Here is a 16,760-nt window from a genome sequence, read left to right as displayed (position 1 = left end):
CAGCGCCGGCCCCGGCCCCGGCCCGCCCCGACCCGCGCCGAGCGTTCCCCTCTGCGCGGGCGCTCCGGCGGCGGGCACAGCTGGCGCTGGGACGGCTGACAGCAGGCGTCTGCCGGGGCGCTGCCGGGAGGCGCTTTCCTTCGGGAGAAGGTCCCGGTTCCAGAGCCGTGCTGGGCCGGCGCCGGGGACCTCTTTCCTTGCAGGACCGCGGCCGCTGCGGTTGCCGTGGCGACACCTGGCGGGGCGAGCAGAGCGCTCCGCCAGTAGCGTACGGCGCCGCGGGCGGTGTGTGCCCTGCGCTGCTGGCGCGGGGCGGCGACAGTAAGATGTCGGCCGAGCCGGGTACTAGCGAGGTGCGATCGCAGCACCGCTTCGACCAGGGCAGCTTGGAGCGGTACCTGTGCAGCCGGCTGCCCGGCTTCCCTCGGCAGCCCGCAGCGGCCCTGGCTGTCAGGCAGTACAGGTAAAGGGCGGGCTGCTCTCCTGCTTCCAGGCTGCCCTGAGGGGCCCGCGGCTGCCTCCGCGGCGGCTGTGGTCTGGGCGGCTTCCGGAGGCGCAGCGCCACAGCGAGGGCGCGAAGGGTGCCTCTGTCGGCTGAGGAGCGGAGCGGCTCTGCTGGTGCCCAGTGGCAGTGATGGCCGAATTTAGGGCCCTGACGGCAGGCAGCGGCCTCCGAGGGAGCAGATGAAGTCAGAGGTGCCGGTGACCTGTGGCACAGGCATGCCCTGCGCCTGCGCTTGTCTGCCTGCCCGTCTCTGTCCGCGGGCAGGCCGGTGCTGGGCGCGCCGGTGCTGGGCGCGCCGGTGCTGGGCAGGCCGGTGCTGGGCGCGCCGGTGCTGGGCAGGCCGGTGCTGGGCGCGCCGGTGCTGGGCAGGCCGGTGCTGGGCAGGCCGGTGCTGGGCGCGCCGGTGCTGGGCAGGCCGGTGCTGGGCGCGCCGGTGCTGGGCAGGCCGGTGCTGGGCAGGCCGGTGCTGGGCAGGCCGGTGCTGGGCGCGCCGGTGCTGGGCAGGCCGGTGCTGGGCAGGCCGGTGCTGGGCAGGCCGGTGCTGGGCGCGCCGGTGCTGGGCGCGCCGGTGCTGGGCAGGCCGGTGCTGGGCAGGCCGGTGCTGGGCAGGCCGGTGCTGGGCGCGCCGGTGCTGGGCAGGCCGGTGCTGGGCAGGCCTGCGCGCCGCACGCAGCTGGCCTGCCGTGGTGCACTCTGCCCGAGTATGCTGCTGCAGTTTTTACTGCCTGCTCATAGAGCTTAGTTTGTCTGATCTTTCATTGCATAGCAAATAGCATTCAGAAGCACATATGTGCTGCCACACAAGCAAATCTGCGAGCAGGGCGACGCTGTGCTGAGGCTGCCACGGCTGCCCCCGGAGCGAAGCAGTGGGCAGCGAGGGGCTGCCCCCCGGCCGCAGAGCCCTTGTGCTGCGCAGCACGTCAGTTTATTTGCATCGGCAGATCAGCAGCGTGGCTCTCTGACTTTCATTAGCGAGTGAGTGGTTAGCAGTCTTTCTAAAACCATGGATGAATTCCTTGGTAAGAATGGCATCTGCTCTGGCTGCAGCTATCTGAAAGGAACCACTTTTCTCTGTCTTCTGATGCAAATATAAACCATCCATTGAACTCTTAGCTGCACTCAATCCTGTGTCTACTTCAACTGCGGAGACAAGAATAAAAGCTGCTAAAATATTGCCTGTATTTATGCTTCTACTACTTTACCTGTTTTGCAGTTGTGCTTCAAGGCTTCAGCTGGTGTAAATCTCTGCCGTGCCAGGCAGAGTTTGTACAGCACACTTGTTAGACTCTATTACAGACTATGCCTCAGATGCCTCAGGGGAAAGGGAAGTGTTGGGAGCATGAGGGCAAAAGTTCTCCTGACTTTGATTTTCATAGTCAGTGCCTGTGATGGTCAGGGTAGGATACAGTGGGACTCGGTACTAGAATTTATCAGTTACTGGGGGAGCTTTCTCTGTATTTAAGGACGAACACAGTTACAGGCTGGTGTGAATTCTGCTCTGTTTCATTTCCTCCAAACTGGAAAGCTTTAGAGTTTGCATCTGCTGCATACCTTGAGAACATGAATGATGCCTCTTTAGAGGAGCAGAGAGGATGAGATTCTCGTTGCACAGGAGAGCAAGCTGAGTGTCTGATCTGTCTGCAGTGGAAGAAGATGACTTTCATAAGATACATAAGAATAGAACCTTCAGCTTCCGGTTTTGTACCACTTGCATCTTGTACTTGAAAAAAGCCTACCAGCTCTTGGCCCTCTCTGTTGTCTTGTGCCACTTTGGCCAGGCCAAGTCACAGTGCCTTTTACATCGCTTCTGTAGAAGCTGCAAGTGTTTGAATTAAATAAGCAGTTGTCATTTTTCTTTTTGTAGCTCTGGCCAGTCCAACCCGACCTTTTACCTTCAGAAGGGTGAGCAAGCTTACGTGCTCAGAAAGAAGCCCCATGGCCCCCTTCTGCCTAGAGCTCACAAGGTGAGTAATGTTCTCTGTTGAGCTCCAGCCCCTTAGGGTTGCAGGTGGCTGAATGCTGTGCATGGTGGTGCAGCACATTGGTGAAGGTGGCCAGAAATGCAGTGAGTTGCTGGATCACTTCCAGTTTTCTGTGTTATGTAGATAATCAAACCTGCAAGAGGGTCATCTGCTGTACTCATGTATGTCTGGGGTCTGCTCCCTGAGCCTAGGTTTCTGTGCTCTCTTCAGGTGGACAGAGAATATCGTGTGCAGAAGGCCTTGTTTGCTGCTGGGTTTCCAGTGCCTGAGCCCCTGTTGTACTGCAATGACGTTTCTGTCATTGGAACAGAGTTTTATGTCATGCAGCATGTGCAGGTTGGTGCTCCACTGCCAGAGGTTCTTTCTTTTCCCTACTACAAGCTGCTTTTTATTGTTGAAAACCTTTCTGTTAGAGCTTGTCCGACATTTACTGATCACCTTTTCTGGAAAAGCAAGGCTCCAGCTCAAGCACTAGTTTCAGACAGGACGTGGCATAGCCCCGTCTGTGGTCCTTAGGCTGCTGTAGCCAGGTTGAGACTGTTTCTGTTAGGTTTGGATTCAAAGGCTGCTGTTTCATGTTTGAATTTGGGCCTCTTCCCTTCCTTTGCCTCCTACTGTATCATCAGCTTCACTGGGCCATTAGAGACGTGAGCCTTTGTGGACCAGTTCCTGGAGGTTTGGGTTAACTGTTCCACAATGGCAGAGCCTGATCTCTAGATTTGTTGTGCAGAAGTGTTCTGTTCCTGTGTGCTGGTGTTGCTGGGACAGAATCCTAAGGCAGCCATGGGGTGCTCAGTAGATAGGAGGAGGTTTGCTGAGGACGGAGACTGCTGTACCTGGCTAGGTGCAGTATTACTGTGTGTATGTTCTGCTGGCTTGGGTATTGCTTTGGCTGTTTCATTAAATCTATGCCATTTTAACTCGTGGGTCTTCTCTTCCTTTCCTTCTCTGCTGGGGAGGGGTTGCTGGCTGCCAGAGCAGCTCCTATGGTTCAGGCACGGGCTAGACACAGGATGCTTAGCTGTGTAAAGAGAACAGAGCCATTGTATGAACCGGTGCAGCTGAAGCACTTAAAGGGGTGAAGAGGCTGCCTTGTCTTTCCCAGCCTGTTAACTGGCTGGAAAAGGGTCATAACTGAAGGAGAAGATGGCAAACCACACTTGCCTTCTAAATGTATGAAACTGCTTTTAGAGAGAACACAAGTGAATTTCTTTGAATTGTTTGCCAAAGGTCTTCATTGATTTTTATTATTTTCATTGCTGGTACTTTTGGGCTCAAAGGTACCTGGACTGTGTGCTGTTAACTCAAGCTTTCATCTGCTGGATGCATCTGTTGTTTTGTTTACCTCCCAATAGATAGGTGGGTACTAATGATCTGAGGGTTACTCTGAGTCCTTCATCTGTGCTGAGCAAGAAGTGAAGTAATTGAGGAGGGAAGTTTTGACTCCACGGAGAGCTTTGCTCCCTGCATTTGCTTTTGTTCCTGACATGCATAGCTGTACTTCTCTGCACCTGGTGCCTGCATCCCACCAACATCTGTGGTGTTTACAGGGTCGCATCTTCCGAGACTTGTCACTGCCTGAAGTAGGCACAGCAGAGCGCTCGGCTTTGTACATTGCAATGATAGAAACTTTGGCCTTGCTGCACTCCTTTGATTTACAGTCTCTGGGGCTCCAAGGATATGGTAGAGGACCAGGATACTGCAGAAGGCAGGTACAGCTCTTCAAAAAATTCTTTATTTCATTGCATCTTTGAGGGTTGTTTGATGTGCAAGCTGGATTGCTAATGACTCATAAAAGTAACCAAAGCACCTTAACTTCAGTTATCTGTATGCAGAACAGAGTTACTGCTGCACTCAGATATTCTGTAATGCTGTGCCCAGGGAATTGTAGCAGTATTAGCTTTGGGCTATGTAGATGGGACTGTAATAGGAAACAGAGGCAGTCTTTTATGCATCTTTTGATCTCACGTTTGCAAAGGTACTGAACTGACTGAATCTACAGGTAACATGGTAAGAGTCAAAGCCTGAAAGCTTTGTGTGCTTCAGAACGTTGTGCTCTTGAGAACCTTGTGAATCAGCTGGAAAAGCCACTGGAGTGTTTACATTTCCTTAGGTATCAACATGGAAAAGACAGTATGAGGCAGCTGCTCAGACAGACATTCCTGCCATGAACGAGCTGGCTGAGTGGCTAGCAAACAACTTGCCATCTGATGATAATGAAGAAAACCTGATTCATGGGGACTTCAGAATAGACAACATCATCTTCCATCCAACAGAGGTAGCTGAAACACCTGTGCCTGTTTAGTGGTTTTTGGTTCTCTTTTTTGGTGTGTACTCCTGCCACATAATGGTACACTCATGTGGGTATTGGAGTGCATGATACATCCTTGAAAGGAACAGCAGAGAACTTAGCTCTTCTCTGTGCTCTCTGTGGTGTTTAGGTATCTAACACAGACCTGGACTTCATTGCAGGTGCTAGTAGTTCCATGCATTCATTAGTCCCTACCACAAAGTTGAGGAACAAAACATTTCATATGCATTAATCCTGTTGAATTCAGTGTTACTTGAGATACTAAAGGCTTACCTCACTAAGCTGAGTGAGCATCTGATCTGAGTTGAAAGCTGTGGTATGACTTCAGCTGTCGTGGCACAGATGCTGAGAATGCACAGTATGTCATAGTTGTGGAAGGGGGAAAAAACCTGCTAGGTATGGAGATGAGAGAACCTGAAAGTTCCTCCTTCATCTTTAGGGAAAAGGAAGGCTTTTTTTTTTGAGTTTGTGGGGGAAAAAAAAGTGTTGCCTGTCCATGGACACAGCTTCAATTGCATTATTTGCTTCCATTCTGTGTTGTGACAAAGACTCTGCAATGCCCGCTTCATAGCAAAGCAACAGATCCCAATCCTGCTGCACATAGATCAGCTGATGAACACTGTAGGCTTGACAGTTTGACTCCCTGAGCAAAGCCTGGCAGTCTCAGGGGCTCTCTCAGCTGTTCTGAAGCAGTTGAAGGAATTGCCCAAAGTCTACACAGGAAATATTAATTTATAGAGTCTGTTCCTGTATATGCAGGAACTATCCTGTAGAAAAGACTTCTGCACACTCTTCTGTGCCCATGACTTCTGACTAGGCTGGAAGGGTTGTCCCCAGGCCAGCTGGATTGTAAGAATTCAACAGAGCAATCTTCTGGGGGTGTCTCAGCACATCCAGATGAAGACACTGTTGCAGGGATGCTTGTGACAGGCTCACATTTCTGTCTGGGCAGTGGTTGGTTGTCCTGCTTTAGAACTTGAATTTCCTCATCTGTGCATAATGTGATGGATTAGTATTGTGGTGTGTGGTCTGGGGATTTGCAAAGAAATTGTGCAGCAGCACTGGAAACAAAGCTCCATCTGCCAGTACCACTGCTCTGTGGGATGTTTTAATTCAACCATATTTTGACCAGAAGAGTTTAGAAGTTTGACAGGAAGAGCCACTCAAAAACATAGAATGTCAAGCAGGCTTTGTCTGGCATAGTGCCTGGTTTGCTGCTGCTATGCAAACAGTGAGGCTTGCAAACCCTGACACAGCAGCAAGGGGAGCTGCTTTTGAGGATGGGTACAGCCTGCGTTTTGAAACACAGGAACCAAATAAAGCTGCTGGATGCTAAGTGGGTTGTGCCTTTGTGAGTGGAGGGAATTTATCTTCCAGTATTCCCATGAAGCTTTTATTTCTATTTAAGGCTCGTGTTCTGGCAGTCCTGGACTGGGAGCTTTCAACTACTGGCCATCCCTTGGCAGATTTAGCCTATGCCACTCTCTTCTACTTCTGGCCTCCAGCTATTAGGCACTTGGGTCAAGGAACTCTCATGGGTTTCAAAGACACCATAGGTATGAAACTAATCTTCCTGTTGGAACGAGTTCCAGGCTTGATTTCCATTTGATATGTTACCTTTCTGAGTAATAATAGAGGTTTTAACAAGCACATTGTTTTACACTTGGGAAGAACTTTGCCATAGCTGTCTTCACTGTAGGAAGTGGCTGACAGGGACTCCTGAGGCAGTGCAGGCTGAACAAGCTGTGGCTTAGCTGCAGTATGCTGCTCCTGTAAGAGCTGTTGAACCTTTCTTGGAGATCATGGAAGCAAATGGAAATGTAACTTTATCATTTTCTGTTTTTTCAATAAACCCAAAGCCCCCATGCCATGGTGAAATCAATTTCCTGGCTGGAGTGGAGTTGAGGAATGTTGGGAAGTGCTGTGCTTACTTGGAATTCTGACAGCTCCTGTTTTGTTTAGGTATAGGCATGATAAGTCATGGGGTTTATGATGGAAGTGGAGTATCTCATGTGGCTGAAAAGTTGTGGGCATGTTTGAAGAATGGAGTGGGAGGAACAGGGCAGATGCTGAGTACCGTAAGAGGCTCTGTTGGCTTTGCAGAGACGCCCTCCTTTGAAGAGCTGGTGTCCGTGTACTGCCGCTGCCGGGGGATCAGCACTGCTTTGGACAACTTCCATTTTTTCCTTGCTTTGTCTTACTTCAAGTTGGCAGCAATATCTCAGGTAATACTCTCCCATCTGCTGAAATGTCACCTGCTTGTTAGGAGCATTTGGAGTTGGGAAGACGGGTTCAAAATCTGCACAACAGTTTAGAGTACCCAGGACCATTCCATTCCAGCTGGTTCCTGTAGAAGCACTACCTTGGATTCTTCTGGCCAGTAACCATGCAAGAGCTCCTGCTGTATGGAGCACGTCGTGTTAGACACAGCCAGCTGCTCAGGGTAGCAGGGCAAAACCAAAGAGAATGTGGATGTGTGGGGTCTTGCTTATTTTCCACTGTGCAGGCAATTTTGTTGTTGCCTTTTTTGTACTCCCTGGCTAGTTTAAATCTGGTATCACAGAGAATCAAATGTCTCTTCAGTTCCTGCACTCGCATGAAAGCAGAGAGCACAATAGGTAAGATGCTGTTGGTTTTCTCCTGTGCATGGAACATCTCCGTTTTGTCAGTAATGGACCAAACTCATTAAAATTCAGGTGCTATTTCGATTTTCAGAATGAGTATTTAAGTGTTACTTTCATGCCAGAAATTCACCAGTCCTCTGAAGACACAACTTTAAGTCCTTGATTCTACCAGAAATGCCTTTCTCTCGGTTGCAGGGTGTATATGCTAGATACCTCCTTGGGAATGCTTCTGCAGAGAGCAGTCATGCGTTTGCTAAGGTGGTGAAGCCTTTGGCAGAGAGAGGTTTAGAGCTCTCAAAAAGGTAAGAGTGGTCTAAATTACTGGTCAAAGGCAAACCAGAGCTTTTACAGTGTCTTCAGTTATTTAAATGCCTTGACAAGGCAGGTCACCTTTTTATGAGGGAGTATCTGGTTTTGTTACAGCCTTGAATGTTCTCCTCTAGGTCACTTTGCAGCAACACACATCACAGCATCTCTAGAGAGCTGTTCCATCAAAGCAGAAGAGGCCAGGAAATGTTGCTGAAAGTCAAGCAGTTCATGAAGGAGCACATATATCCAGCTGAGAAGGTAAAAGGTGCTGCAGACCTATTTATGAGTGAGAGTTACTTGTGTCATTGGAAAACTTTGGCCTTTTACCATTGTCATTGCGTACTTTAGACTACCCCAAGTAATTCCCTTGTATGAATAAGGTACCCACTGGGGTCATCTCCATGATGCAATTAAAGTCTTGCAAAATGAAGAGCTTGCAGTTTGGATTTCCAGTTACATGTTTCATTTTCTAATGTGGCCAACTAAATAAAAACCTGAGCTTATTGGGGGTCTAGGGCTGGAAAAGACAACACACTCTTGCTGGTGTGTTACATGTCTTCTTCATTTCAACAGCATCTGTTTGCTTGTTTCTCTAAGGAAATAATAGAATACTATGCTGGGTGTGGAAATGCAGAGGAAAAATGGAAGAAACCACTGCTGCTTGAGAGACTGAAGGTATGGCACTGTAAATACTTGTAACAGTCCAGCAGTAAAAGAAACAGGCACTGGTACAGTGTAAGACCGTTTGGCCTGCTCTGCCGGAGAGTGTACTCTGCATGGAAAGACAGGGTGAAAGAAAAGGAAGGGGGAAGTGTGCAAAAGGAGGTGAGGGATACAAGAGAGGGAAAAACCAAAAGTGAGTTGTAAGGGTCGTGCCTGACCTTTGTCAAAGGCTGCACCTAGCGAAGGCAACTGCTGGAGAAAAGGCATCAGGTATGGTAGGTGGGATGCTAGGCAGGAGGGAGGAAAAGGCAGCAAGGCAGAATTCAGTGGTTTCTTTTGTCGAAAAGGTTTTGCTAATACTTCTCTCTGATGCTTTCCACAGGAAATGGCCAGAGCAGAAGGTCTGTGGAACCTTTTTCTCCCGGATGTCAGTGGTCTCAGCCAGCTTGACTATGCACTAATAGCTGAGGAGACTGGGAAGTGCTTCTTTGCTCCTGAGGTTTTCAACTGCCAGGCACCAGGTTAGCAACTCTGACTCGTAACTACAGAACTGAGAGTATTTAGAAGTTGGGCATCTTTGGCCTTATGAGTTGTCTGGCTTGGAGTAAAGATGCTGCTGATTTCTTACAGACACAGGAAACATGGAGGTCCTGCACATGTATGGCACTGACGAGCAAAAGAAGAAGTGGCTGGAGCCTCTCCTAGAAGGGAAGATTAGTTCTTGCTTCTGCATGACAGGTAATTTGTTCTCCAGCAGAAAGTTCAAGGCATCTGTCAGAGATTTCTCGTGGCACATGCAGGAAGTGCAGAGTGAACACAAGGTGAAGCACCCTTGCTGCCCTTCCCTGGGGCTTACACTAAGTACTACTTACTACAATAGATTGTGCTGTACCAACCAACAGCTTACGGCAGAGCTTGCACTTCTTGTCACGGGGGTGGACAGCAGCAAGACTGCTCTGTCTAAAGCTGTGTGTGTCTGCAGTGTGGTGGAGGGCTTAAGGCAGAAACCGGCAGTACCACGCAAAACACTGTCACTTGCTTCATGTCTTCCCTCGATGTTCCCTCTGCGTGCAGTGTCAGTGGAGTGGGGCTAGAACCCAGCACTTGTGGGAGTGGCACTACCTGTGTGCTTAATGCAGTGGTTTGAGTGTTTGTGGTGTTTGTTCTTTAACACAGAGCCCGATGTGGCTTCAAGCGACGCCACCAATATGCAGTGCAGCATCGAGCGCGACGGAGACACTTACGTGATCAACGGCAAGAAGTGGTGGAGCAGTGGTGAGTGTGGAAGCCCTGAACGAGAATGATGAAGTCTATACAGCTCTTTCTGAGAGCTCATAAATCCCAGATATTTAAGTTTCGGTTCTGAGGTGGAAAACTGAATCTTCCTGAGTAGAAGCAATAGAATGCAAACAATGGAAAGAGCTGAGCTGAGCTTTTGTTCTACAAAGCAAAGGGCAAGGCTTGAATGGGTTTGGGCCCTGTCTTCCACCTCTGCTTTATTTACAGAATGAATGCTACTATTGTTGCTTGAAGTTGTCCCCTTCTGTGGGGTAACTTACTTTAAACATAAGCTTATGAGGCTTATGGTGCATCTGCAGGTCTGTCAGGCACCACCGCCTCATCTGCTCAGGCTCTAGTCTTTCTCAGAACACTGGGCAGAAGTTCTGTAAGCAGAGAGAGACCTGTGTCTTGCTTGCACTACTGGTGTTTCTTGTCTGTCATTTTGGAGCTTTTTCTTCCTACCCACAATTGTGTCACTGGAAGCAGTGTCTGAAGGGAGATCCTGATTGACTTCCATAGGCAGGAGATGAGAGGTTTCACCAGAGCCCGTGGGATGTCTGCAGGCAGGGCCAGTATCCTGCTATACTACTTCTTTCGTTTTGAAACCTAATACTTGAAATCATAGAATCAGTCAGGGCTGGAAGGGACCACAACGATCACCTAGTTCCAACCCCCCTGCCATGGACAGGGACACCCTACCCTAGATCAGCCTGCCCACAGCCTCATCCACTCTGGCCTTAAACATCTCCAGGCATGGGGCCTCGACCACCTCTCTGGGCAACCCATTCCAGGCTCTCACCACTCTCATGGTGAAGAACTTTGTCCTCATGTCCAGCCTGTATCCACCCACCTCCAGCTTTGCTCCGTTCCCCCCAGTCCTGTCACTACCTGAAATGCTTTCAGAAACTCCTGGAAAACTGCTGCTCTGATGAACTCTGATATGCATAATCAGTGTAGAATGTTGCCAGCATTTCCTCCCCACCCAGGTCCTCCAGTCGTTGTGGTTCATGGAGCTCTAGTTTTGCAACAACAGCATCTCACACCTTGAACAGTCTTTGTACTGTGCTCTTCACTGAGCTGTGATGGACAGGAGGAATTAGTCTCCACTTCAGATCCTCTCTCCTCTTCTCATTGGGATAGATGGTGGAGCTGGATCCTGTTTTTCTTTGTTGCCTTCCCTGGAAGCAAGTCATCTCCCTTTAGGTGTTAAGCAGTGAGATTTGTCTGATTACTCGGGGTATAAACACAGGAGGCTGCCTACCATTGCTGCCACAACACTGAAGGAGGGAGCAGGATTTACTGCTGCGACACGTGATTGGAAATCTTCATACTGAAAACTCTTCTTGTGTCTGTGGCTTTTTCAAGGTGCTGGGAACCCAAACTGCAAAGTTGCAATTGTGATGGGCAGAACCACAGACTCCTCAGCATCCAGGTAAGGATTCCTGGGACATCCAAGAGTTATGCAGAGCTTGTCTCTTGGAGGAGTCACTGCTTGCTAACAGTTGCCTGAAGCACAGCTGAGTGCCTTATCAGCTGTGATGAATCACAGAGCAGTTTTAAACCTGTGCCTGTCGCTGGGCAAGCTGCTGTTGTGCTGCCAGCTCTAGTGCTTGAGGCCTCCTGTCTTCTTCACTGTAACCAGCTCACATTCCTGTGCTTCCCCCTCCCCATGGCACTGCTCTAGTCTGCAGCTGGATAATCAGCCTGGGGGGGTTCACTACCTTTAGTTTGGTCAGGTTAGTTATAGTCTGCATCAGTTGTTCAACCAAGGGCTATCCTGGCTCTGCTGGTTTCACAGGTGTAGCACATAAAGCCTCTACCAAGAGGAGGAGTTGTTTGCTTCAATGTTAATAACCCCATAGCTCCCCTGAGCAGAATGAGTCCAAGTGGCAGGCCAGAGACCTGCAGTTACTTGCTCAGTTGATTCCAAAGTTGCCTGCAGGCCTAGAAGGCTGCTTGTGATGCGAAGCTGTGTGAGCAGAGGGCACTGCACATCTCTCATCAGCAGATGGAATGCTGCCCTTGCCTCGCTCCTTCCCACACTGAAACTTGTGCAGGTGCTGAACACAGTGCTTCCTGGCTGCTTCCACTGAAGGGGCATAGCTAGTAAGGCAAAAGACCTGGAGCATTTGGTTCCAGGCTGGATTGTAGCCCAGATTCCACTGAGAAGATCTCTTCTTCTTCTGTTCAATTGAGAAGGGAACAGTAACTTGCTAACAGCACACACGAAGGTTTGTCCAGCATCTGTGCAGACAGTGTCATCTCTTGAGCTCTTGGAAGCTAACAGGTCAGGAGAGGACGATGTGATACTGCGCTGGAGACTGACCCCGGGGATCTGGAATGTCGTCTCCAGTTCAGCCCGACTGATAACTGCCCTTCAAGCTCCTGAAGGGAGTGAAATATGGGGATGTTTTTCCTGACCTGTAGGCAAGCCAACGTGGTGCTGATAAACACGTTTAGAGAACAAGGAAAGGGTGGGAGGGGGAAGTGGACTAGGTGGTGCAGAAGGGACAGAAGTAGTTTTGATGATGGTGCTTTAGATGCCAGTGGTACGTTTTGGCTTGTTGCCTGGTGGTTCAGTGAGGCAGCAGAGAGAGAGAGAAAGGGCATCCTGCTCCTCTGCTCTGCTGAGACCTCACCTGCAGGGCTATGTCCAGCTCTGGAGCCCTCAACAGAGGAAGGACATGGAGTTGATGGAGAGGGTCTAGGGGAGGGCTATGAAAACTACTAGGGCAGCTGGAGCAGCTCTGCTACAAAGACATGCTTGGGGAGCTGGGGTGGTTCAGCCTGGAAAAGATTAGGCTCCAGGAGACCTAACAGCACCCTGCCTGTACCTGAAGGGGTTACAAGAAGGCTACAGAGGGACTTGTTTACAAAGGCCTGCAGGGGCAGGACAAGGGCAATGGTTTGAAATGAGAGCAGAGCAGATTTAGGCCTTTGGAGGACCTTTCCAACCCAAACCCTTCCATGCCTCAAGGAGCGCTGAGGCTCATGTGCCACGCTGCATGAGGCAGAATGGCTGCAGTCAGTGGAGGCGATTCTCAGCAGTGGCTGTGTGGCAAGTACTAGAATGAGGACAGAGAAGTAGAGGGAGGAGACAGAAAGGACTCTCAAAGCTAATCCAGACTTGTGCTTCTTACCTTGCTCAGGTACAAGCAGCACAGCATGATTATTGTTCCCATGGACACGCCAGGGCTGAGGCTGATCAGACCCCTCTCGGTGTTTGGCTACCTGGGTAGGTGACAGCAGTTCTCCTGTGTTTGCCTGCTGTGCCAAGCTGCAGTAATGCCTGAAACACTGCATGAAATGCATCACCAAGCAGCATGGGTGGAGACAGGGCAGGAACTGAGGGCTTGGTTTGACCCTGCTGCTGTGAGGTTTCTGTTGCTGTAGATGAAATCCACGGGGGACACTTTGAGATACACTTCAGTGACGTGCGGGTGCCTGTCTCCAACATCATCCTGGGTGAGTTCTGCTCAATTCCTCTGCATGCATTGAGCAGGGAACCAAGCTTTAGGAGCTGGTGGTTTGTGTTCTCATAGCCTTCTGCTGTGGTCCATGGCCACCTGAGTATGGATGCTTGCAAAGTGACCAGAACTGAGAGTTATTAATGAAAGAATGAGCAGGCCAGAGCTGTGGCCTCTTGCAGGGGGAGCTGTGCTCCTCTTCCCTCACCCTGATGGCTTCTTTTGCCTCTTTGCTATTGTCATTTGCTGGAAGCTTTCTGTCTTGGGCCTGGGCCCCTCAAGGTTGTCCCCATGTTCTTATACCAAATTTCATGGACAGATCTCTTGAGTGTAATATTAACATTTAAAGTAAGAAACCCTCTCTGAAACCTCCTCTGTTGGTAACACTGAAGCACAAAACACACTAACAGTCTGTCAGGAGGGATCTCTTGGAGTAAATAAGCACCAACTCCAAGGAGTAAACTTAGTGTAAGAAGCTTGCTCCTGACTCTGTGCCATGATGCTTGGAGCTGCAGGTCCTGTCAAGGGAGAAGCATGGAGTCCACCTGTGCCTGTTTGTCTTTCCAACCAGGTGAGGGCAGAGGATTTGAGATAGCCCAAGGTCGGCTGGGGCCAGGCCGCATCCACCACTGCATGAGGGCCCTTGGCGCAGCCGAAGCCGCCCTGCAGCTCCTGTGCCAGCGTGCGGCGCAGAGAGACACGTTTGGGAAGAAGCTGTACCAGCATGTGAGCACTACCCTGCGGCAGCCCACGCAGAACCCTGGCAGAGCTGCCAGTCAACATGCCTCACGTGGCAGCCAGTGTGAGGCTGCCCTTTTGTCACTGGGGTTCGCTCCTGGCAGTGCTTTCTGCTCTGTTGCTGCATTTGATGCAGTTTTGCACCCTGGGTTTTTCTCTAGCTGGGCAGTTCTGGCAGGCAGCTGGTTGGGTGGGCATCGTATGCTTCTCTGCCTTTCAGATTTGGCTCCTGCACACCTCTGTTCATCAGTGCTGGAGACAGTGATAGGTCTAAATTTGACTAAACTTTGGACTTACTTCTCAAAAGTAAAGACAAATACTTGACCGGAGTGCAGAGCAAGGCCACGTGGGCTTGATCCAGAACTGAAATGCTGGTTGTTGTGTGAAAGAGAGCTTTCTAGCACAATAAAATGGTGACTGTCCCCTTTTTATAGGGGCCATCAGCACCTAGCAGTGGGGCTTGTCCAGCACACAGCAGGATGACTTGGAAACAAGGTGGTGGAAAGGGGAAACTGCATTAGAGTCATGGAAATTTGTTTGTACAGAGCCAGAGGGAACGGAGGGCTGCTAGGGCTGTAACTGCATTTAGATCAGGGGAGCTACTCATTGATCAGCAGTGGGAGGCAGCTGCAGCAGGCACCACCATGCGGCTCTGCCTGCCTGGATGTCAAACAGCACCAGTCCCTTGCCCAGCTGCTGTAGACTGGTGCCTGTTAGAGAGAGGGTTTGAGTCCTGGCAGCAGAGTTTGAAGGGCTTCAGGAACAGGGTGAGCAGGCCTGACCAGGAACAAAACTCTGCCGGAAGCAGGAGGTGTGTTTTCCCCTGTGCCCTCTTTCCTGCCAGGGAGACAACTGCTGTTGGCTTTCTGCCAGCCACAGGTTTTTTTCTTTTAAATGCTTTTAGAGTAGATGCAGTGTGTAGCTTTAACTTGCACAAGAGTCTTAGAGGGGCTGAACACATACAAGGGGAGGAGCAGGGCAGGTAGACCCAGACAGAGCCAGAGGCATTCACTGACTGTCTGCATGTTGGCTTGGGCTGCTGCAGGAGGTGGTTGCCCACTGGATTGCTGAATGCCGCCTCAGTATTGACCAGGCTCGACTGCTCACCCTGCACACAGCCAGCAAGATCGACACCTTGGGCAACAGGAAAGCAAGGAAACAGGTAACTTGTGTTCGAGCTTTAGGCCAAGGCATGGGGAACACAATACCTGTGCATTCACCTAGGTCAGACAAACTAGACCATCTTGCCAAAGGTTATCCTGCCAAGCACAGAGCACAACTTCCTCCTGAAAATAGTGTTAAGGTGAGCTTTTTGTTGTCAGGAGACTGCAAAGGCAGTTAAAAGCTGAGCCCAGCCTGCTAAAGTGCTTTAAAATTAAACAAGTTCAAGTGTTGCTCACCAGTCTCAGCACAGCAAGAGGGATCTGGGCGACTGGAAGCAGCTTTACCTCAGGCAGAGCTCTCCTCCCAGCCACTGCAAGAGCTGCCAGATAAATGTGTGCACTGCTCCTAACAAATGCAAGTTCTCTTCCAACTGCAGGTAGCCATGACCAAAGTGGTTGTGCCTCGGGCCGTGCTCAAGGTGATTGACACTGCAATCCAAGTGTGTGGTGGAGCTGGTGTTTCCCAGGATTTCCCTCTGGCTTTCATGTGAGTCCAGGCAGAATGAGCTGTAGTGTAAGTAGGCCTGTTCAGGGGAGTTGACAGCAGCAGGTGCTGGTATGGCCCAGGTGTCCCAAAGGGAAGCTCCACATCAACTGCTTTAATAATTCAATTGCAATGCAACTGCATTGCTTGAGCACAGCCCACACAGGGGCAGCCTGGCACTGGACCCACAAGAGTTGCTGGCAGCAGCTCAGCTGTGTCTCTTGTGGCACTAGGGAGAGGCAAGCTGCTTGCCTGCCAGCTTGCGCTCCTTAGCCCTGCTGGGAAGCTTTCCTGCAGTAGCCCCTGTGCCTCTCTGCAGGGAGGCCCATAGCCACATGGCACAGGGCCCTCCCCTGCTGAAAAGCTGCCCCTAACACAGCTGTTGTGGCACAGGTTTGCCTACATCCGGACGCTGCGGCTGGCGGATGGGCCGGACGAAGTGCATCTGTCTACCCTTGCCAGGTGGGAGCTGCTTGACCAGGCCAAGCAGCTAACTGCAAAGATGTAGGGGCAGGAGAATGCCAGCTGCAGGGGATGGGAGACTGAGACAAGGTTCTGCTCAGCAATGGTCTCCAGGGGCCACTGGATGGATTCAAACCCTTGATCCTAGCTTGAAGCAATGCACCTTCTCCTCACTTGTAATTCTGCCACTGGGCCAGGGGTTGCTTTTCAGGTTGCAGAGTGCCCTGCAAACAAACAGCAGCGTCTGGGTTCTAGCACTAAATAAAATCTCTTTTCTAGCAGGCCTAAAGTACTTTACTTGCTCTGAGCCACAGCCCTTTTAGTCTTCTATTGCAGGCAAAGCAATAAAACCTCATTTCATTTATTGCCAGCCAGGCTAACCTCCTCATTTGTGATGAAATGCCAATTAATGGCTTAGGGCACTGCCTTTTTGCTCAGAAAAAGTGCATCTCAGGGCAACTTGATACAAGCTTTCACTTTAAGCATGAACAGTGATGGAATTTAAAGAGAAGGTGCTCCTTTCAGCTCAGTCTTTAGGACCAGCAGCCAGTCCTGTCCTTGACCCTCTGAGCTGGATGCTCACCTGAAGAGTGCTCCAGCTAAAGCCACTGAAGCCAGCCAGGCTGGGACATGCACTGCAGACACCTGGAGCAGGGACCTTTTCCCAAAGGAGCTTCTTGCCTTGTAATTAGTTCATTCTACCTAAACCAAAGATGAAGGGAATGCAACAATTGTTCACATCTCCATTTCCACCCTCATCCCTTCCTAGAG

General features: G+C 50.5%; 1 protein-coding gene across 2 annotated transcripts; it reads left to right on the top strand.

The window, feature by feature from the left end:
- The first annotated feature begins 74 nt into the window (after positions 1-74).
- ACAD11 (acyl-CoA dehydrogenase family member 11) lies at positions 75-16,359 on the top strand. 2 transcript variants are annotated; one of them, XM_064169854.1, is made up of 20 exons: positions 85-463; positions 2,370-2,469; positions 2,698-2,823; positions 4,038-4,199; positions 4,601-4,765; positions 6,207-6,354; positions 6,902-7,023; positions 7,618-7,724; positions 7,866-7,989; positions 8,329-8,406; positions 8,777-8,915; positions 9,025-9,132; positions 9,571-9,669; positions 11,041-11,107; positions 12,825-12,910; positions 13,069-13,140; positions 13,714-13,868; positions 14,926-15,042; positions 15,421-15,530; positions 15,921-16,359. In XM_064169854.1, exons 1-20 carry the CDS (start codon positions 327-329, stop codon positions 16,033-16,035), a joined length of 2,337 nt encoding a protein of 778 aa, XP_064025924.1. In that variant the 5' UTR covers positions 85-326; the 3' UTR covers positions 16,036-16,359. The 2 variants fall into 2 exon arrangements, with proteins under 2 accessions (XP_064025925.1, XP_064025924.1); XM_064169855.1 differs by lacking the exons at positions 14,926-15,042; positions 15,421-15,530; positions 15,921-16,359 and having other exon boundaries at positions 75-463; positions 13,658-13,832.
- The last annotated feature ends 401 nt before the right edge of the window (positions 16,360-16,760 follow it).

This window comes from Pogoniulus pusillus, chromosome 32 (genome assembly GCF_015220805.1).
Source record: "Pogoniulus pusillus isolate bPogPus1 chromosome 32, bPogPus1.pri, whole genome shotgun sequence".
Classification (NCBI taxonomy): domain Eukaryota; kingdom Metazoa; phylum Chordata; class Aves; order Piciformes; family Lybiidae; genus Pogoniulus; species Pogoniulus pusillus.
The sequence above is the reverse complement of the archived record's forward strand: the minus strand, read 5'-3'. Positions and strand labels throughout refer to the sequence as shown.

Coding starts and splice junctions, on each gene's coding strand:
- ACAD11 (XM_064169854.1), top strand. CDS start 327: ATGTCGGCCGAGCCGGGTACTAGCGAGGTGCGATCGCAGCACCGCTTC. Junction 8,407..8,776: donor TGCTGCTTGAGAGACTGAAG/GTATGGCACTGT, acceptor TGCTTTCCACAG/GAAATGGCCAGAGCAGAAGG. Junction 13,869..14,925: donor GGAAGAAGCTGTACCAGCAT/GTGAGCACTACC, acceptor GGGCTGCTGCAG/GAGGTGGTTGCCCACTGGAT.